At 48.0% G+C, this 22,445-nt stretch overlaps 1 protein-coding gene and 1 pseudogene across 6 annotated transcripts in view; one reads left to right on the forward strand and one right to left on the reverse strand.

Moving 5' to 3' along the window:
* The window catches only part of LOC105473233 (SUZ RNA binding domain containing 1), a 32,043-nt gene extending 12,802 nt beyond the window's left edge, over positions 1-19,241 (reverse strand). For 2 of the 6 annotated variants that reach the window (XM_011726933.2, XM_011726932.2), the window contains exon 1: positions 19,133-19,241. In XM_011726933.2, coding sequence (XP_011725235.1) covers positions 19,133-19,183 — 51 coding nt within the window. In that variant the 5' untranslated portion in view covers positions 19,184-19,241. The remainder of the gene's footprint in view (positions 1-19,132) is intronic. The other 4 variants (XM_011726935.2, XM_011726934.2, XM_011726938.2 and 1 more) reach the window with 3 other exon arrangements.
* Positions 16,878-17,268, forward strand: LOC105473232 (large ribosomal subunit protein eL22 pseudogene; annotated as a pseudogene).
* Positions 19,242-22,445: the final 3,204 nt, after the last annotated feature.

Genomic DNA, 22,445 nt, shown 5'->3' on the forward strand with positions numbered 1-22,445 from the left:
AAAAATACAAAAAAAAAAAAAATTTTTTTTGAGACAGTCTCACTCTGTCACCCAGGCCGGAGTGCACTGACACAGTATTGGCTCACCGCAACCTCTGCCTCCCAGGTTTAAGTGATTCTCCTGCCTCAGCCTCCCGAGTATCTGGGATTACAGGCGCCCACCACCACGCCTGGCTAATTTTTGCATATTTAGTAGAGATGGGGTTTCATCATTTTGGCCAGGCTGGTCTTGAACTCCTGACCTCATGATCCACCCGCCTTGGCCTCCCAAAGTGCTGGGATTACAGGCGTGAGCCACCGCACCCAGCTAAAAATACAAAAATTAGCTGGGTGTGGTGGTGGGTGCCTGTAATCCCAGCTACTTGGGAGGTTGAGGCAGGAGAATCGCTTGAACCCAGGAGGTGGAGGTCACAGTGAGCTGAAATCGTGCCACTGCACTCCAGCCTGGATGACAGAGCAAGACTCTGTCTCAAAAAAAAAAAAAAAAAAAGGAAAAAAAATTTTAAAAAAAAGTTAATTTCATCTGTTTCTTTGTACTTTAAAAAATGTTGCTTCTGGAAAATATAAAATTAAGGCTGGGGCGGTGGCTCACGCCTATAATCGCAACATTTTGGGAGGCTGAAAGAGGACAACTGCTTGAAACCAGCAGTTCAAGACCAGCCTGAACAGGAAAATAGACCTCAGCTCCACAAAAAATAAAAAATTAGCTGAGCACGGTGGCACACACCTGTAGTCCCAGCTACTTGGGAGGCTGCTGAAGTGGGAGGACTGCTGAAGCCCAAGAGTTTGAGGCAGCAGTGGGCTATGACTGTGCCACTGCACTCCAGGTATCTGACAGAGAGGAACCCTTTCTTGAAAGAAAAGAAAAGAAAAGAGAAGAGAAGAGAAGAGAAGAGAAGAGAAGAGAAGAGAAGAGAAGAGAAGAGAAGAGAAGAGAAGAGAAGAGAAGAGAAGAGGAAGGATGGATGGAAGGAAGGAAGGAAGGAAGGAAGGAAGGAAGGAAGGAGGGAGGGAGGGAAGGAGGGAAGGAGGAGAGAAAAAAAGAAAATATAAAATTACCTATGTGTCTTTGGGAGGCTGAGGTGGGTGAATCACCTGAGGTCAGGAGTTCGAGACCAACCTGAGAAATGTGGTAAAACCTCGTCTCTACTAAAAATACAAAAATTAGCCAGATGTGTTGGCGGTCGCCTGTAATTCCAGCTACTCAGGAGGCTGAGGCAGGAGAATCACTAGAACCCAGGAGGCAGAGGTTGCAGTGAGCCAAGATTGCACCATTGTACTCCAGCATGGGGGACAGATAGAGATTGTCTCACAAAAAAAAAAAAAAAAATTACCCATGTGGCTCACATCATACCTTCTGTTAGACAACACTGCTTTAGAGTCTAACCTTAGAAAAAGATGTGTTCTGGCTGGGCACAGAGGCCAGCACTCTGGGAGTGCCAAGGCTGGCGGACCCCCTGAGGTCAGGAGTTCAAGATCAGTCTGGCCAACACGGTGAAACTGTGTTTCTACTAAAAGTGCAAAAATTAGCTGGGCGTGGTGGCGCGTGCCTGTAATCCCAGCTACTCGGGAGGCTGAGGCAGGCGAACTGCTTGAACCTGGGAGGCAGAGGTTGCAGTGAGCCAAGATTGCGCCACAGAACTCCAGCCTGGGCGACAGAGCAAGACTCCATAAAAAGAAAACATGTAGCCAGGCGCAGTGGCTCACGCCTGTAATCCCAGCACTTTGGGAGGCCAAGGTGGGTGTATCATGAGGTCAGGAGATTGAGACCATCCTGGATAACACGGTGAAACCCTGTCTCTACTAAAAATACAAAAAAATTAGCCGGGCATGGTGGTGGGCGCCTGTAGTCCCAGCTACTTGGGAGGCTGAGGCAAGAGAATGGCCTGAACCCAGGAGGCGGAGCTTGCAGTGAGCCAAGATCACACCACTGCGCTCCAGCCTGGGCGACAGAGTGAGACTCGACTCAAAAACAAAACAACTGTAATCCCAGCACTTTGGGAGGCTGAGACGGGCGGATCACAAGGTCAGGAGATCGAGACCATCCTGGCTAACACGGTGAAACCCCGTCTCTAATAAAAAATACAAAAAACTAGCCGGGCGAGGTGGCGGGCGCCTGTAGTCCCAGCTACTCGGGAGGCTGAGGCAGGAGAATGGCGTAAACCCGGGAGGCAGAGCTTGCAGTAAGCTGAGATGGCTCCACGGCACTCCAGCCTGGCCGACAGAGCTAGACTCCATCTCAAAACAAAACAAAACAAAACAAAAACATGTGTCCCTGCTGTACGACTTTTGTCAATGGAGCACCTTAAGAACTCAAGGTGCAGGCTGTTTACTGATGTGCAAAAACTGGTCTGGTAGGCCCTGTTTGTCACGCTGGCATTAGCAGCAACTAGCAGTTACCCAGTGTCCAGTGTTCTGCTCAGGCCCTGCTCTGAAAAACATTCACCACCTCACATCAATGCAGCTCTCTAAGCCCCACCATCCCACTTAACCCTGTTGCCAATGACTTCCTCTGCTGCCAAATTCAATGGTAAATTCCAAATCCTCATTTTCACTCGACCTCTCTCAGCAGCATCGGACACTGCTCAATCCTCTTCATTAAAGCATTTCCTTTCTCAGCCTCCCAGACACCACTCCCCTGACTTCCTTATACCTTCCTGGTGTGTTTCTCCTTCCCACACTCTGTATGTGATTTCTCCTAAAACAGGATAGCTCCCCTACTCTCTCCCAAACCCTTGAGGCTGGTGGACCCGACCCCTCCTCCTCTGTGTCTACGCTGGCTTAAGTGATCTCATCTAGTTCCTCAGCTTTGTAAACACTGATATACAACTGTGGACTCAACATTCCCATTTGGATTTCAAAAGGTACCTGATTTATCATGTCCAAAACCAAACTCACAATTTCACCCACTCACCCAAGCCTGCTCCTCTCTCATTCCTCCACCCACCCCATCTCAGCAAATCCAGTCTTCTAGTGGTTCAGGGACTTGGGAGTGAGTCATCTCCAATGCCTCTTTCACATACTAATTCATCAGATCTTAGTAGTTCTACTTTCAAAACATATCTCGCATCTTCAACACTTCTGTTGCTACCATCCTGCTCCAAAACACCAACAGCCCTTGAACGGACAGGTGGACAAGCATCCCAATCAGTCTCTGTGCTTCCACCCTTGCCCCTAGTTTATTTTCCACCTAGCAGCCAGAGCTAGCCTTTTAAAAACCAAGCTAGGCCGGGCGCAGTGGCTCATGCCTGTAATCCCAGCACTTTAGGAGGCCGAGGTGAGTGGATCACCTGAGGTCAGGAGTTCCAGACCAGCCTGGGCAACATGGTGAAACCCCATCTCTACTAAAAACACAAAAATTAGCTGGGCATGGTGGTGTGCACCTGTAGTCCCAGCTACTCAGGAGGCTGAGGCAGGAAGATTGCTTGAACCCAGGAGGCGGAGGCTGCAGTGAGCAGAGATCAGGCCATTGCACTCCAGCCTGGGTGACAGACAAGACCCTGTCTCAAAAAAGAAAAAAAAAAAAATCCACCCATGCTAGCCCCTGCTTAGCACCCTCTCCTGGTGCTACTTCAAGGTGATATCCATCTTGGTCTACTAGTCTCTACTAAGTCTGGCTATCCACTACCTCTGACCTCATCTCCTACCTCTCCCCCCGATGAAGCATGGCCACCACATTGGCCCCATTGTTCCTCAAACAAAACAATCATGCTGCAGCCTCTGGGCCTTAGCATTTGCTGTTCCATCTGCCTAGAACGCACTTCAACCAGCTTCTTTTTTGTTGTTGTTTTGAGATGGAGTCTTGCTCTGTCACCCAAGCTGGAGTTCAGTGGCACGATCTCAGCTCACCGCAACCTCCGCCTCCTGGGTTCAAGCGATTCTCCTGTCTCAGCCTCCCAAGTAGCTGGGATTACAGGCACCCGCCACCAAGCCTGGCTAATTTTTTTGTATTTTTGTAGAGATGGGTTTTCACCATGTTGGCCAGGCTGTCGAACTCCTGACCTCAAGTAATCCACCCACCCCGGCCTCCCAAAGTGCTGGGATTACAGGTGTGAGCCACCACGTCCAACATTATTTTTTACTTTTATTATTTTTAAGAAACAAGTTCTTGCTCTGTTGCTCAAACTACAGTGCAATGGTGCAATCACAGCTCACTGCAGCCTCACACTCTCGGACTCAAGTGATCCTTCAAGTGATCCTTCTGCCTCGGTCTCCTGAGCAGCTGGGATTATAGACATGTGCCACCACACCTGGCTAGTTTTTTCGTTTTCTTCTTTTTTTTTTTTTTGAGATGGAGTCTGGCTCGTTGCCCAGGCTGGAGTGCAGTGGCGCGATCTCGGCTCACTGCAAGCTCCGCCTCCCGGGTTCACGCCATTCTCCTGCCTCAGCCTCCCGAGTAGCTGGGACTACAGGCACCCGCCACCACGCCCAGCTAATTTTTTGTATTTTTATAGAGACGGGGTTTCACCATGTTAGCCAGGATGGTCTCAATCTCCTGACCTTGTGATCCGCCCGTCTCGGCCTCCCAGAGTGTTGGGATTACAGGCGTGAGCCACCGTGCCCGGACTTTTTTGTTTTTTGTTTTTAAATGAGACAGGGTCTGGCTCTGCTGCCCAGGCTGGAGTGCAGTGATGTAATCATAGCTCACTGTAGCCTTGACTTCCTGGACTCAAGCAATCTGCCTCGGCCTCCTGAGCAGCTGGGATTACAGGCACGTGCCACCATGCCCAGCTATTTTTTCTTTAAAAAAAAAAAAAAAAAGGTGAGGTGCTGGGTGCCATGGCTGACATCTGTAATCCCAGCACTTTGGAAGGCCAAGGCAGGCGGATTGCTTGAGCTCAGGAGTTTGAGACCAGCCTGGTCAACATGGTAAAACCCCGTGTCTACAAATACAAAAATTAGCCAGGTAGCCAAGCGCGGTGGCTCACATCTGTAATCCCAGCACTTTGGGAGCCCGAGGTGGGCAGATCACCTGAGTTCGGGAGTTCGAGACCAGACTGACCAACATGGAGAAACCCCGTCTCTACTGAAAATACAAAATTAGCCAGGCGTGGTGGCATGTGCCTGTAATTCCAGCTACTTGGGAGGCTGAGGCAGGAGAACCACTTGAACCTGGGAGGCGGAGGTTGTGGTAACCTGCGATTATGCCACTGCACTCCAGCAGCCTGGGAAGCATGAGCGAAACTCCATCTCAAAAAAAAAAAAAAAAAAAAAGCCAGGTGGCACATGCTTGTAATCCCAGCTGCTTGGGAGGTTGAGGCAGGAGGATCGCTTGAACCTGGGAGGAGGTTGCAGTGAGCTGAGATCATGCCACTGCACTCCAGCCTGGGTGACAGAGTGAGATTCCATCTCAAAAATAAATGAACAAAAGAGATGAGCATCTCTCTATGTTGCTCAGGCTGGTCTCAAACTCCTGTCCTCAAGCGATCCTCCTGCCTCAGTCTCCCGAGTAGATGGGAATACAGCCACGCACCACCTTGCCTGCCTCTGACCTTTTTTGTAAGATGGCAATTCCACCACAGTCACTTTCTAAGACCCTTAATCTGTTTTACTTTTCATTATTGAGTGGTACATAAAACACTTATTGTTTATTGTCCATCTTTCCCCAGTAGAAAGTCAGCCTTATGAGAGCAGAAACTTCATTCACTGCATTTGTCCAGTGTCTAAAATAGTACCCAACACACAAATTAAAGAACAATCACCAGCCTGGCCAACATAGTGAAACCCGGTCTCTACTAAAAATACAAAAAATCAGCGGGGTGTGGTGACTGGCACCGGAAGGCTGAGGCAGGAGAACTGCTTGAACCCGAGAGGCAGAGGTTGCAGTGAGCCAAGACTGCACCACTGCACTCCAGCCTGGGCAACAGAGTGAGACTCTGTCTCAAAAAAAAGAAAAAAAAAAAAACTTAAAGAAACAGGATTTTATAGATATATCTCGATTTTACAAATGAAGAGGAATCAATTCAGATAGGTTATATAATTTGACCATGGTTCCACAGCTAGAATGAGGTGGAGCCAGAATTTGAACTGGATATATCTGGATCCAGTTGACAAATGACACTATCCATATTCAAAATAAGAGCTAAGGCTGCCTTAGGCATTTCTTGGCCAAAAAATAGGTATTATGTCCTCCCTTTACCACCTCTAATCTTCGCTACAACCCGTGGGTGGTCCAACAGCCTTGCTGCATACCCAGAAATTAAGTGATTTGCCTATGACTGCACAACTATGCACAACTAGTAAGTGATAGAACTGAACCCTAAATCTCAAGAAGGGGAAGCGAAAAAGTTCAGGAGAATGGCAGACAGGTGGTATCAGGAACTAATAAAGCAGTGCAGTGGCTCACGCCTGCAATCTCAACACTTTGGGAGGCCGAGGCAGGTGGATCCCCTGAGGTCAGGAGTTTGAGACTAGCCTGGTCAAAATGGCAAAACCTCCTCTCTACCAAAAATAGAAAAATTAGCTGGGCGTGGTAGCACGTGCCTGTAATCCCAGCTACTCGGGAAGCTAAGGCAGGAGAACTGCTTGAACCCGGAGGGTGGAGGGTGTTATGAGCCGAGATTGTGCCACTGCACTCCAGCCGGCAAGACTCTGTCTCAAAAAATAAAAAAGGATAAGGGCTGACCATTCCGCCTGCTGCTACACCTCAGGCCAGGTCAGCGCAAGCCCAGGTTTCCTAAGGCCTATAGCAGTAACAGACAAAAACAGCTGACTTCCAAGGCTCCGAGTTTAAAGCTATAAAGAAGTTGCCAAAAGCACGGTGGCTCATACCTGTAATCCCAACACTTTGGGAGGCTGATGTGGGTGGATCACCGGAGGTCAAGAGTTTAAGACCAGACTGGCCAATATGGTGAAACTCCATCTCTTACAAAAATACAAAAATTAGCCAAGTGTCACAGTGGCCGGTGCCTGTAATTCCAGCTACTCGGAAGGCTGAGGCAGGAGAATTTGCTCAAACCTGGGAGGTGGAGGTTGCAGTGAGCTGATCACACCACTGCACTCCAGCCTGGGCGACAGAGCAAGACTCTATCTCAAAAAAAAAAAAAAAAAAAAAAAAAAAGGAGTTGCCAAAGGGAAATAATTCTTCAGCAGCAACCAGGCCTAGCAGTTTAGATGTATCCCAGGCTAGAAAGCCTCAAAAACTTTGCAGATGCTATCTTGAGACAATGTATTGTTTTGAGTGCCTCTTCAAGAACTGTCTCCATGCTGGGGGGATACATTCAGCCCATACCTGAAAGTAACAGGACAGGCAGATGTAATGGTGAAGAGTCTTGCCCTGGAAATAAAATGGGGTCCAACCTAATGGGGCTCCTGCTTTCTCTGTGTTTCTGTAAATGCTTCTCCCTATTGGTTTTCGTACAACACTAAGCAATACAACTCTCAGAAGAGAGAGTATGTTAGTCCTCAGGAGCAGCAAGAAAGTAACCCTTCAGCCAATCTTAGGAACCCTGAACCCAAACCAGACAGAGGCTACACTGTGAGTGGCTGGAGAGCCGGGAACAATGCCTTCACACTCAGCAATGGCATTCTCGGCTCCAACATCCACCTGTGAATGACGCTTTACTAAGTGTTTTAACTCTCACTACCAGGCAAGGCAAATTCTATTCAGTTTTACAAATTAGGAGAATGATGTGGACAGAAGGGTAGGTAGTGATTTGCCCAAAAATCAGAGCAGGCATTTAAATCCCAATTTTCTCGCCTATTGCCATTGATGGAGAAAAGTAGACCATTAACTGGCAGAGGGAACCTAACCTTTCTTGCTTTTTTTTTTTTTTTTTTGGAAACAGAGTATCACTTTGTGGTGATCTTGGCTAACTGCAACCTCTGCCTCCCTAGTTCAAGCAATTCCCCTGCCTCAGCCTCCTGAGTAGCTGAGATTACAGGCACAGACCACCACGTCTGGCTAATTTTTTTGTATTTTTAGTAGTGATGGGGTTTCACCATGTTGGCCAGACTGGTCTCGAACTCCTGACCTCAGGCAATCCACCCGCCTCAGCTTCCCAAAGTGCTGGGATTACGGGTATGAGCCACTCTTGCTACCTTTTATCATGACTGCAAGGCTCCTCTCCCAAAGGAAATATCAGGCATTACTGACTCTGGAGGATGAAACAAAGACACTATTACCCTTATCCACCAGATTTCACTTTAACACCCAAGGGTGCCCTCATCAAATCCCAGTTAGAATCGCTAGCACTCAGCAGGGGCGGCAAACACAATGCCTCCAAGCCCAAATGGCTAAAGCAGGCAGGATGGAACACAAGAGGTAACAATAGGTAAATGAGGATTGCAGGAGAGAGCAGAGGACAGGACAGCAGAGTACAATCAACACCCAGTAAAGGCATTCAAGTTCAATATTTTAAAATCCTGCCGGCTGGGTGCAATGGTTCATGCATCTGTACTCCCAGCTACTCAGCAGGAGGCTGAGGTGGGAGGATCGCTTGAAGCCATGAGTTCCAGATCAGTCGGGGTAACAAGGAAAGACCACCGACCCCTCCATCTAAAAATCCTGAGCAACTTTGTTTGTTTGCTTGTTTAGAGACAGAGTCTTGCTCTGTCACCCAGGCTGGAGTGCTTGAGGTCAGGAGTTCCAGACCAGCCTGGCCAACATGGTGAAACCCTGTCTCTACTGAAAATACAAAAATTAGCCAGGCGTGGTGGCAGATGCCTGTAACCCCAGCTACTTGGGAGGCTGAGGCAGGAGAATCGTTTGAACCCGGGAGGCGGAAGTTGCAGTGAGCCGAGACTGTGCCACTGCACTTCAGCCTTCGGCCTCCCAAAGTGCTGGGATTACAGGCGTGACCCAATGGACCCAACCCAAAATTATTTATATTATCTTTTTCCACTTGGCCAATGTTAAAAAGTTATTTCTCATTTATGATCAAGATTTCGACCAGCATCTCACTTGTAGTCACTGTTCTTAGTATCATGACTGTCAGCAGGATTATCGCTTGGCTCTTGAGGACTGAGTTCAAACTTCTCAGAGATGCACAGTTTATGAGCTCATCCAGGCTAGGAGGCAGGAGGTCAATCCCAGGTGAAAACAAATGAAATGCTTCAAAGGAACTAGCAACTAAGCATCCTAAAGCACTTAACTAGTTAATTATCTGGTGAGAAGCAAATGTAAACAAACTGCTCCAAAAAATGTCCCTGAAGGGTGTGGGCTCAGGCCAGCAAGGCCTAACAGTGGGGGCTGGACCGACCCACATTTCCTCCCCGGGACCAGGAATAATAGCGCCTACACTTCGCAAGGTCACTGATAATGACTGTAAAAATGCACTCCCTCTGGGCTGTACGCAGCCGTACAACATATATCTTAGAAGCTCTTTCAAAAAGGGCCTGAGGGACTTGGGAGCTTCCCACAGGCTCAGCTCTTGCTTGCCAGTGAGATGAACAACTAGATAGCAGAAACACTACTGACATATCGAAGGTCACAAATGTTTTTATAAGCTAGGAAGGGCTGGGCTGGAAATTGTTCTCAAGGTCAATGAAGAGTGGTGACAGTCCTGACCTTTCCAGACTCAAGTCATACTTTCCTTCTATACAATCTCATCTAATCACCATGGCCCCTGAAGAATGCAATTTTAGCTGTACATATTTATTATTTCTTTTAGAAAGATATGACTGTTATTTCCTGTATTCCTTTTACAAGGGAACGAGTTTGTTGGGGGGAGGGGCTGGCTTACTACTGTGAGGGGCATTTTGAAGTGTCTCACTGTCAGGGACAAGATTCTCTGTCTCGGAATGGGTGCGGTGGCTCATGCCTGTAATCCTAACAGTTTGGGAAGCTGATGTGGGCAGATTGCCTGAGCTCAGGAGTTCCGGACCAGCCTGGACAACATGATGAAACCCATCTCTACTGAAATACAAAACATTAGTCGGGCATGGTGACACGCGCCTGTCGTCCCAACTACTTGGGAGGGTGAGGCATGAGAATTGCTTGAACCCGTAAGGCAGAGGTTCAGTGAGCAGAAATTGCGCCACTGCACTCTAGCCTGGGCAACAGAGAAACTCCTTCCCAAAAAAAAAGAAAAAAAAATGATCTGTCTCCATACAGACTATTGGGGTTTGTTGCTAATTTCTGTGGGGCATGATTTTACCTTAATATCCTGCACAGAGCTAGATGTTAAAGAGAAGGATGCTTGGTAGGAGCAAAGTTTTAAGAAAAACACTCGGCCGGGCGCGGTGGCTCAAGCCTGTAATCCCAGCACTTTGGAAGGCCGAGACGGGCGGATCACGAGGTCAGGAGATCGAGACCATCCTGGCTAACACGGTGAAACCCCGTCTCTAATAAAAAAATACAAAAAACTAGCCGGGCGAGGTGGCGGGCGCCTGTAGTCCCAGCTACTCGGGAGGCTGAGACAGGAGAATGGCGTAAACCCGGGAGGCGGAGCTTGCAGTGAGCCGAGATCGCGCCACTGCACTCCAGCCTGGGTGACAGAGCCAGACTCCGTCTCAAAAAAAAAAAAAAGAAAAACACTCAAAGGCCGGGCGCGGTGGCTCACGCTTGTAATCCCAGCATTTTGGGAGGCCAAGGCGGGCAGATCACGAGGTCACAAGTTTGAGACGAGCCTGGCCAACAGTGAAACCCCATCTCTACTAAAAATACAAAAATTGGCTGGGTGTGGTGGCGGGCACCTGTAATCCCAGCTACTTGGGAGGCTGAGGCAGGAGAATCACTTGAACCCGGGAGGCAGAGGTTGCAGCGAGCCGAGATCGTGCCACTGCACTCCAGCCTCAGCGACAGAGCTAGACTCCGTCTCAAAACAAAACAAAACAAAACAAAAACACTCAAGAAGAGAAATCTCTATGGTTACTACATTAATTTTTTTTTTTTTTAATACTTTGGCCACAGATTTAAGTAGCTAAACTCAACCTTCTCCTAGGAAACCAACAGGTCAGTAGTTTTCCTGACAGAACACACCTTGTAGAGGCTAGCTACCTGATACAGCCAGAAACTGATGCTAGCTGTTGGGGGCCCACAGCAGTGGGGAGGTGGAAACTGCAAAGGGCTGGCCCCTGGAATGTTTTGAGTCATCAGACCTAGACAACCATGACTTTTCTCTGCAAGACTGTACCAACAGTTTTAGAAAGATGCGCTAAATCCTCTCCTGTCACAGAAGTAAAAACAAGAAGGCCTGTGATTGCTGGAATTTCTAGCCCACAGCAACCATGGCAGCTCTCTTGATACCCAGAGCACGCTGGGAACAGGCCCTCCCATGCAGACAATGAAAAAAGGGCTGAGAAGTTACTAGTGAAAAGCTCATTATCCTCCTTTCTTTGAAGCCACAGTGAAACCAACCTTTTTCCAGAGTTCCAGGGACAGACTGCTCAGCAGAATCATGACTAAATTGCCCAACTGCTTCACAGAAAGCCCCTTCTGAGGACAACACAGTCCATAAGGCTCAACCTTTCCAAAAAGACTAGCACCAGCTGAAAGGTGGCCCCTTTAGGCATGGTATATCTGGAACTGTGCTTTCTGTGATACCACAAATCTTAAATGCCTTCTTTTTACTAAACTGACAGACATAAAGAAATCAGCACAGATAGCCTCAAACTAACTGATCTGTTTTTCCCACTACACATAGCCTTTTTTGTTGTTTTGTTGTACATGTTCCAAAACAGCAGCAGCTACAGGAAGCACTGGGGACCCCAGAGTGAAGTGGCAGTCACATTTTGGGGAGAATGGCCTCTTCTCCAAAGAAAGAGAAGAAAATCAAAATTCTGATCTCCTGAATTTAATCTAACTACGGGCCGGGTGTGGTGGCTCACACCTGCAATCCCAGCACTCTGGGAGGCTGAAACGGGAGAATCGCTTATGTCCAGACATTCAAGACCAACACGGGCAACATGGTGAGACCCTGTCTCTACAAAAAATCAAAAATAATCAGGTGTGGTGGCGCACACCTGTAGTCCCAGCTACTCAGGAGGTTGAGGTTGAAGTGGGAGGATCACTTGAGCCTGGGAGGTCGAGACTGCAGTGAGCCATCATCGCACCACTGCGCTCAGCCTGGGTGACAGAGTGAGACCCTGTCTCAAAAAAAAAAAAAAATTTTTTTTTTTTTTGAGATGGAGTTTCGCTCTTGTTGCCCCGGCTGGAGTGCAATGGCACGATCTTGGCTCACCGCAACCTGCACCTCCCAGGTTCAAGCAATCCTCCTGCCTTGGCCTCCCGAGTAGCTGGGATTACAGGCATGCACCACCACACCTGGCTAATTTTGTATTTTTAGTAGAGACAGAGTTTCTCCATGTTGGTCAAGCTGGTCTCAAACTCCCGACCTCAGGTGATCCACCTGCCTCAGCCTCCCAAAGTGCTGGGATTACAGGCGTGAGCCACCGTGCCTGACAAAAAATTTTAAAAATAAATAAATAACTCTAGCTATATCATGCTTCTACTAAAAAAAAAAAAAAAAAAAAAAAGTTCAAAGCTCCTTGCACTTTCAGAACACAGTTCAAGCTTCCAGAACCAAGTACCAAGAAGCCTTTCCCAGTCTGGCCCCTACATACCTCTGTGGTCTCATCTCTTTCCACTCAACCCTGCCAACCCTCTCCCCTTCAGCCAGAAGGAAATACTTGTAGCCCTCCCAATGCTGCATATTTGTCTCTCGGCCTCCTCATCCATGCCTGCTTTGGCCCTACACTCTACCTGCCACTCCCAGACTTACCATTGCTTAATTCAACTGATCTTTCAAATCTTAACTTAGGCATCCTCTTCTCTATAAGACCTTCTCTGATCCAGCCATGGTACCCCACTTATGCCTCTTCCTGAAGGTGTTGCTGGATCTGACTCCCCCACTAAACTGGGCCTCCATGCCTGGTATGCAATAGTTATTTAATGTTTAATGACACCTTCCTATGGACTCATACACCATCCAGCATCACTGATGGGGCAATGTTTGGATAACTAGCTCATGGGGGTAGGAAGTAAACATAAATTTCAATTCTTAATCCAGAAATCCAGTCATCCTTTAACTTACTCAAGATGCAGTTTCTAGCTACATGCCTTGACCTTGAGAAAAAGAATAAAAGGAAACTTGCAAGATATAGGGAAACCAGAGAGGTTGTCAATGCTTTATAATAACCACTGGTCCAATTACATGTATGTATCATCTGCTGCCTTCCCCTAGCTGGGTTAGCTCATTAGCAGCACTATGAACTAGGCCTCTTTGTGTGTATGTGTGTGTGTGTGTGTGTGTGTGTGTGTGTGTTTTTAAGACAGAGTCTCACTCTGTCGCCCAGGCTTGATGATCTCTGCTCACTGCAACCTCCACCTCCCAGGTTCAAGAGATTCTCCTGCCTCAGCCTCCCGAGTAGCTGGGATTACAGGTACCCACCACCATGCCCAGCTAATTTTTGTATTTTTAGTAGAGACGGGGTTTCACCATGTTGGCCAGGCTGGTCTTGAACTCCTGACCTCAGGTGATCTGTCCGCCTCGGCCTCCCAAAGTGCTGGGATTACAGGCGTGAGCCACCACGCCTGGCATTTTTTTTTTTTTTTTTTTTTGAGACGGAGTCTTGCTCTGTCGCCCAGGCTGGAGTACAGTGGCCGGATCTCAGCTCACTGCAAGCTCCGCCTCCCGGGTTCACGCCATTCTCCTGCCTCAGCCTCCCGAGTAGCTGGGACTACAGGCGTCCGCCACCTCACCCGGCTAGTTTTTTGTATTTTTTTAGTAGAGACGGGGTTTCACCGTGTTAGCCAGGATGGTCTCGATCTCCTGACCTCGTGATCCGCCCGTCTCGGCCTCCCAAAGTGCTGGGATTACAGGCTTGAGCCACCGCGCCCGGCCACGCCTGGCATATTTTATTGATTGTCTTAAACAATGGGGGATGGCCGGGCGTGGTGGCTCAAGCCTGTAATCCCAGCACTTTGGGAGGCCGAGGCGGGTGGATCACGAGGTCAGGAGATCGAGACCATCCTGGCTAACACGGTGAAACCCCATCTCTACTAAAAAATACAAAAAAAACTAGCCGGGCGAGGTGGCGGGCGCCTGTAGTCCCAGCTACTCGGGAGGCTGAGGCAGGAGAATGGCGTGAACCCGGGAGGCGGAGCTTGCAGTGAGCTGAGATCCGGCCACTGCACTCCAGCCTGGGCGACAGAGCGAGACTCCGTCTCAAAAAAAAAAAAAAACAATGGGGGATGTAGGACGAAACCCTGTCTCAAAAAAAAAAAAAAAAAGAAAGAAAAGAAAAAGAAAAAAGTGTTTGCCATACTAACTAAAAGCAAAAAACCTATTTACAGAATATGTGAGGGACTTCTCAGTCAATCTTTCTCTAAATGACACAATAGGACTTGATACTTAGAATTCGGAAGCTATACAGGAAACAATGACCTCAGATGACTCACATACAAAAAAATTCTTCCAGTCTGGGCAGCACGGCAAGACCCTGTGTCTACAAAAAAAATTGTTTTAAATTAGCCAGGCACATAGTGGTATACGCCTGTGGACCCAGCTACTCAGGAGGCTGAGGCTGCAGTGTCCTGAGTAGCTGGGTCCACAGGCGTGTGCTGTATTTCCACCACCGCGCTCCAACCTTGGCAACAGAGCAAGACCCTCCTCTGTATTAAGAAAGAGGCTGGGCGCAATGGCTCACGCCTGTAATCCCAGCACTTTGGGAGGCCGAGGCGTGCGGATCACGAGGTCAGGAGATCGAGACTATCCTGGCTAACACGGTGAAATTCCGTCTCTACTAAAAATACAAAAAATTAGCTGGGCGTAGTGGCGGGCACTTAGCAGTACCAGCTACTCCGGAGGCTGAGCCAGGAGAATGGTGTGAACCCGGGAGGCGGAGCTTGCAGTGAGCAGAGATCGTGCCACTGCACTCCAGCCTGGGCGACAGAGGAAGACTCTGTCTCAAAAAAAAAAAAAAAAAGGAAAAAGAAAAGAAAGGAAGGGAGGGAGCGGAGCAGTGGAAGGGAGGGGAAGGGGGGGAGGAAGGGGGAGGGGAAGGGAGGGGAGAAATTCTACATGATGTCAAAAAATTTTTGGCTGGGCATGGTGGCTCACACCTGTAATCCCAGCACCTTGGGAGGCTGAGGCAGGCGGAGATTGCTTGAGGAGGAAATTGCCTGAGACTGCAGTGAGTGTTCTCCACTGCACCGTAGCCTGGGCAACAGAGCAAGACCCTGTCTCAAAGAAAAAGAAAAAAGAAAAAAATTTTCTTGTGGTGTTGGAGGGCAGGTATCTCCAAAATCCTTTACTTTCAAGGATTAGAACTGCCTCTAGATTTTTGTGGAGTTTCAATACTCACATTTAGGTTACTAGTCTTCACCCAGCTTTTGTTTTTTGGAATAGGGTATTCAAAGCTCATTACCAGTAGGAAGAGGGGATCACCTGAAGCCAAGACTCTTACATATACAATTGCCTATGTACGAAAGACATGTATAGCCTGCAGTCAGTTGGTTTCCCAATGATGTCGACATATCATCTCCCCGGCTCCCCTCTTTCAAAAGTGCATATTCACAAGAACCTTTGTGAAATGTGAAAAGGGAATCAAATTCAAGACAGCGTTCAAATATAAGCCCGGACAAACTGTTAAAAATGAAAGGTGGCTGAGGGCGATGGCTCATGCCTGTAATCCCAGAACTCTGGGAGGCTGAGGCGGGAGGACTGCTAGAGCCCAAGAATTCAAGGTTGCAGTAAGCTATGATTATGCCACTGCACTCAGCCTAGGAAACTGAGACCCTGTATCTAAAGTAAATAAATAAATAAATAAATAAATAAATAAATAAATAAATATATATATATTTTCTTAAATGAAAGCTGCCAGGCCCAGTGGCACATGCCTACGATCTACTGGGAGGCCCAGGAGTTCCAGCCTAGCCTGGGCAACCCCATCTCAAAAAACAAACAAACAAACAAACAACAACAACAACAAAAGGCCAGGTGCAGTGGCTCATGCCTGTAATCCCAGCACTTTGGGAGCTCAAGGCAGAAGGACCACTTGAGGCCAGGAGTTCGAGACCAGCCTGGCCAACATGGTGAAACCCCGTCTCTACTAAAAATACAAAAATTAGCTGGGCGTGGTGGCAGGCGCCTTGTGATCCCAGCTACTCGGGAGGCTGAAGCAGGAGAATCGCTTGAACCTGGGAGGTGGAGGTTGCAGTGAGATGAGATTGAGCCACTGCACTCCAGCTTGGGCAATGGAGTAAGACCTTGTCTCAAAAAAAAAAAAAAAAAAAGAAAAAGAAAAAAAAAAAGGAAAGGAAAAGAAAGAACACCCAATTTGCAAATTTCCACATGTCCCCAGGTAGAGAGGGAGCAGCAAAATGCTAGAGAAAAAAAACCCCAGCCTTGAAATCAGATAGGCTTGGGATCAAATCCCAGCTTCCCCCACTTATTATCTGTGTGATCTTGTGCGAAACCTCCATTTCCTTGTCTATAAAAGGAGGACAATGCCTCAACAGGTTGTTTCAAGGATTCAATTAAATAAGATATATTAGAGAACCTGCATTTTGGCAGAGGTGTTCATGATGCCAATAAGGCAAAGTTTGTGTTCCACTTCTGTACTTTTTTTTTTTTTTGAGACGGAGTTTCACTCTTGTTGCCTAGGCTGCAGTGCAATGGCATGATCTCAGCTCACTGCAACCTCCGCCTCCCAGGTTCAAGCAATTCTCCTGCCTTAGCCTCCCAAGTAGCTGGGATTACAGGTATGTGCCATCACATCCGGTTAATTTTTGTATTTTTAGTAGAGATGAGGTTTCATTATGTTGGCCAGGCTGGTCTCAAACTCCTGACCTCGCGTGATCCACCCACCTCAGCCTTCCACGGTGCTGGGATTACAGGTGTGAGCCACAGCACCTGGCTGTGGTACATTTTTAAAGGATATTACTAAAGTAAAGGATAGTAGAAAGAACACTGGCTTTCTGCCTCCGCTGCTGCCATGGTTCCTGTGAAAAAGCCTCTGGTGAAGGGGGGCAAAAAAAAGCAGCAGGTTCTCAATCTCAAGTTCACTCTTGATCGCACTCACCCCGTAGAAGATGGAATCATGGATGCTACCAATTTTGAGCAGTTTTTGCAAGAAAAGATCAAAGTGAACAGAAAAGCTGAGAACTTTGGTGGAGGGGTGGTGACCATTGAAAGGAGTAAGAAGCAAGATCAACGTGACATCTGAGGTGCCTTTCTCCAAAAGGTATTTCAAATATCTCACTAAAAAATATTTGAAGAAGAATAATCTACGTGATTGGTTGCTCCTAGTTGCTAACAGCAACGATCGTTACAAATTACCTTACTTCCAGATCAACCAGGACAAAGAGGAGGAAGACAAGGATTAAATTTCATTTATCTGGAATATTTCATATAAGTTATTAAATAAAACGGGAACCAAAAGAAAAAAGAAAGAACACGGGACAAGCATTAGAAAGACCTAAGTCTCTCAATCTCACATTTCTAGGCTTATTCAGCTGTTAAATGGGGGACTGCACTAGCTAATTTCTAATTGACTTCACCATTCTGAAAAAGAAAAGTAAGCCCCAATTTCTGCTGAATCCTATTCATCTTTGTTCATTGGCCTCCAACTTCTCTAACATGAGGAACTTATGACCCTTTGAAACAGGTGGGGAAAACCAAAGAAAGGCCAAGATGCCCAAGAAACGTATAATTTGCATGACATTAAAATTGTAAGCCAAGCTTTTTTATAGGGGATGACATGAGGGGTGTCTGGATGATTCACTCAGATTAGTGGTAGGCAGTAAACGCCTGTGCCGAAAATGTTGCATTTTCTGGCACAAAGTTACTGGTAAGAACACTGTCTAGCATATAGCTGACACTCAAAAATGCGGGCTGAATGAACAAGGAGCCAACTGACACCTGTTACTCCCTATAAAATCTTTAACTTTCTTTACTTAAGCCAAAACTCAAGAAAGATGGCTGTCACATTAAGAACGCTACTAAATATCCTCTGAACGAACTAATCCTTCAAATTCTCAATTATGCTAAATGGAAAAACATAAACAACCGTGAGAGAAATGCTGAACCAGCGGAAAAACTTCAAAGTCAAGTTTCAACATTCCCCATTCCCGTAGAGCTAGATACACCCACTGACTGCTGCCAGGGTCAATTTCCCGGCCTCTTCCAGGGCTCACAAGCACCCTCAAAAAGCGCTTAGGAAAAAAAACCCAGCGCCTACTCTACCCTGGTACACTCGACTCCTCACACACGTAAACCTTTAAGGTGGATGTCAGTGGAGCCAGCATTGAACAGACACGAACACGAGGAGACGAAAAAGGCATCTCCCCATCTTCACCACAAACTTTGAAAAGACCAAATTATTCACGAATCTAAGAGAATTCACAGATCCTGTTTGAGATAAACTATTTTCCTACAGTTTCTGGAGGCAAACAAAAACTCCCAAAACAAGTCGAACGGTCCATCTCCCCACTCCTTTCCCAGGAATGCGGCTGTTTTACATATCACACCCCTCCCCCTGGACTCCCACAAGCGCACTCCTAGACCCTCCCAGGGCCTCGGATCGCTGAGTGGCAGAGGGGCTGCCCGCAGAGCTTTCGGTTGCTTTGGCAGTGTCCCCGTGAGACCTGCCTGCCTGCCCACAAACTCTTCTTGGAGTAAAAGTGAAAGACAAAAAAACCCAGACTCGCCCACCGTGACGGATGGTGGGGGATTTTAGCAGAGTTGAGTAGCCCAAAGAGGACTCAACTTCCCCCCACCCCCCGCCCTCGGCAGCCTCCTCCCGCTTTCCTGCGAAGCCGGACGTGCGTCCCGGGTCTGCGCAAGCCCCCCCACCCACCCACATGGTGTGTCCCTCCCCGTCAGACCACATGAACTTTAAAATGGTGCCTCGGGCGACAGGGCCCGTCGGAAAGAGTCACAGAGGCCTGGGGCCAGCGAGCGGGCGCGGGGGGTCAGGAAAGGAGGCCCCAAGTGGCGGGTGGAGCGCCCCGGGTGACGCGCGCGTTAGTGGGCGGAGGGAGGCGCACCAGGCAAAGGAAAGGAGAGAAATGGATCGCGGCCCCTTTAAGAGGCCTTCACGGCACTCAGGAACTGGGGGCCTCTCCTCCACCCCCAGCCCGGCTTGTGGGGCCCTTCCTTGGGGAGAACTATCTCCAGACCCGCTCCCCGGAGGCTCCCCTCACGCCAGGTCGCGCCCGGCCCTGCCCTGGGGCGGCGGCTCCTCCTTACCCCGCTGTCTGCCGCCTCTTCCCAGCTCTCAGCGACCTCCTCATCTTCCATCTTACTCGCCGCTTTCCCTCCTCCCCAACCCCCTCCCCGCGCCTGCGCTTTGAAGCGCGCCTCCGTCGCGGGCGCAGGCACGCAAGGCTTTACTCAATGGACCCCGCCCGCTGCCTAGCCCGGAAGAGGCGCCAGGCAAGGTCCCAAGAGTACATTGGGGCAGCCATCTTGGAAGGGGGCAGAGAAGGCGGAAATATGCCATCTTTCTTAAGGGCCAACGCGTTATCCGTCTTACAGAATGGGAGTTCAAGGGAAGTCATCATCTCGAGTACCGGAAGTGTGTTCTTGGGAACCATGTTTTCTAAGGGCAGGCACTTAAAACTTTTTTTTTCTTTTAAAGTGAGTCGTAGTTTTCCTAAACTACAGATAATGGTATCTTCATAATTCTGAAAACATTTTTAAACACCAACAAATCATGAAAAATATCTGCTCATGCAGAAAACATTTTATTATTTCTGATAGGGTGAAAATGATTACATTATTTCCTGCTCATAAAGCAGTATTCTAATCATTTATTAACACCATATCCGCTATCGTAAGGTAAAGACGGTAAAAGATAATATTGCACCTCAGCTGGGACAACCAGTGGGATTCCCAGCTACTAAAGTTCTCCTGGGTCTTTAATGGTAGATAATAAATACGTTAGTTTTACCTCTGAAAATTATTGGCCAGGCACGGTGGCTCACGCCTGTAATACCAGCACTTTGGGAGGCCGAAGCAGGCAGATTACCTGAGGTCAGGAGTTCAAGGCCAGCCTGGCCAACATGATGTAACCCGTCTCTACTAAAAACACGGGGTGGTGGCACACGCCTGTTACCCCAGCTACTCGGGAGGCTGAGGCAGGAGAATCGCTTGAGCCAGGGAGGCAGAGGGTGCAGTGAGCCGAGATCATGCCATTGCACTCCAGCCTGACCAACAGAGTGAGGCTCTGTCTCAAAAAAAAAAAAAAAAAAAAAAAAAAAAAAAAAAAAAAGGCCGGGCGCGGTGGCTCACGCTTGTAATCCCAGCACTTTGGGAGGCCCAGGCAGGCAGATCACAAGGTCAGGAGATCGAGACCACGGTGAAACCCTGTCTCTAATAAAAATACAAAAAATTTGCCGGGCGCGGTGGCGGGCGCCTGTAGTCCCAACTACTCAGGAGGCTGAGGCAGGAGAACGCCGTGAACCTGGGAGGCGGAGCTTGCAGTGAGCTGAGATCACACCACTGCACTCCAGCCTGGGGGACAGAGGGAGATTACGTCTCAAAAAAAAAAAAAAAGAAATTATTTATGTGAGGCCGGGCGTAGTGGCTCACGCCTATAATCCCACTTTGGGAGGCAGAGGCGGGCAGATCACCTGAGGTCAGGGGTTCGAGACCAGCCTGACCAACATGGAGAAACCCCGTCTCTACTTAAAATACAAAATTAGTCACGAGGTCGGGAGATGGAGACCATCCTGGCTAACACGGTGAAACCCTGTCTCTACTAAAAAATACAAAAAACTAGCCGGGCAATGTGGCGGGCGCCTGTAGTCCCAGCTACTCCGGAGGCTGAGGCAGGAGAATGGCCTAAACCCGGAAGGCGGAGCTTGCAGTGAGCTGAGATCCGGCCACTGCACTCCAGCCCGGGCGACAGAGCGAGACTCCATCTCAAAAAAGAAAAAGAAAAAAAAAAAATTAGCCAGGCATGGTGGCACATGCCTGTAATCCCAGCTACTCGGGAGGCTGAGGCAGGAAAATCGCTTGAACCTGGGAGGCGAAGGTTGCGGTGAGCCGAGAGCACGTCATTGCACTCCAGCCTGGATAACAAGAGCGAAACTCCATCTCAAAAAAAGTTACTTATGTGGCCGGGTGCAGTGGCTTATGCCTATAATCCCAGCACTTTGGAAGGGTGAGGCGGGTGGATCACTTGAGCCCTGCAGTTTGAGACCAGCCTGGGCAACAAGGCAAAAGCCCATCTCTACTGAAAAAAAAAAAGGTGTGTGATCTTACGCAAGTTACATAAGGATTCTATGTCTCAGTTTCCCCAAGTGTATACATTAGAGATAGCTACTTCGAAAGTAGATTGTAAGAATTTAACCAGTTACTATGCTGAAATGCCTAGAACAAGAGTCATAAGGGTTAGCTATTATCATTATGGGAGTGTCTCGTCTGCCCGAGGAAGATCTGTAACTGTGACTTCTGTAATCATCCTTTCTTTCTTAAAATATAAGGGCAAGGAGATGCCAGGCGTGGTGGCTCACGCCTATAATCCCAACACATTGGGAGGACGAGGTGGGCGAGTCACTTGAGGTCAGGAGTTCAAGACCAGCCTGGTCAACATGGTGAAACCCCATCTCTACCAAAGATACAAAAATTAGCTGGATGTGGTGGCGGGCACCTGTAATCCCAGCTACTTGGGAAGCTGAGGCAGGAGAGTTGCTTGAACCCAGGAGGTGGCAGTTCCAGTGAGCCAAGATTGTGCCATTGCTCTCCAGCCTGGGCGACAGAGTGAGACTCCGTCTCAAAAAATAAAAAAATAAAAAGGTGGGGAGATAAGCAAACACCATGTGTTTATATTCTTACTGACATGTTCCTGTTTTTCTCTCAGTTTTAAACACATGTCATTCAGTAGTGTTGCATTTGGCTGTTATAACCAAGTTATCTGACTTGGAATGTGTTTTTTCTTATATTTTTAGTATGCCATTAATCTTTCTGAAGTAAAATCTTCCTGTTGGAAATTTCGCAATTTGTATTTTTTTTTTTTTTTTTTCCAGACAGACTCTCACTGTCGCCCAAGCTGGAGTGCAGTGGCACAATCTTGGCTCATTGCAGCCTCTGCCTCCTGGGTTCATGTGATTCTCCTGCCTCAACCTTCCAAGTAGCCGAGACTGTAGGTGCTTGCCACCATGCCCAGCTAATTTTTGTATTTTTAGTACAGACCAGGTACCACCATGTTGGCCAGGTTGCTCTGGAACCCCTAACCTCAGATGATTTGCCCACCTCAATCTCCCAAAGTGTTGGGATTACAGGCGTGAACCACCCTGCCCGGCCTGTTATTGGCATTCTTAATGATTATTATCATAAACTGCAACCATGTGTTAAATGTTACTGGTCTTTATTTAGAAGTTTAAGTGACACGCTTACTAATTCTCTGGTTTGACGACTTCCTGACTCTGAAATATTGTTCATTTCCAGGGTCTGTCCTCAGTCCACTGTTCTCACCTAGATGCTCATGGTATAAGCCATCCACTGTATGCTGAAGACTGCCAAAGTTGACTTCTAACTGAGAACTGACCTGGTGTTT

Source organism: Macaca nemestrina, chromosome 1 (assembly GCF_043159975.1).
Source record: "Macaca nemestrina isolate mMacNem1 chromosome 1, mMacNem.hap1, whole genome shotgun sequence".
Classification (NCBI taxonomy): Eukaryota; Metazoa; Chordata; class Mammalia; order Primates; family Cercopithecidae; genus Macaca; species Macaca nemestrina.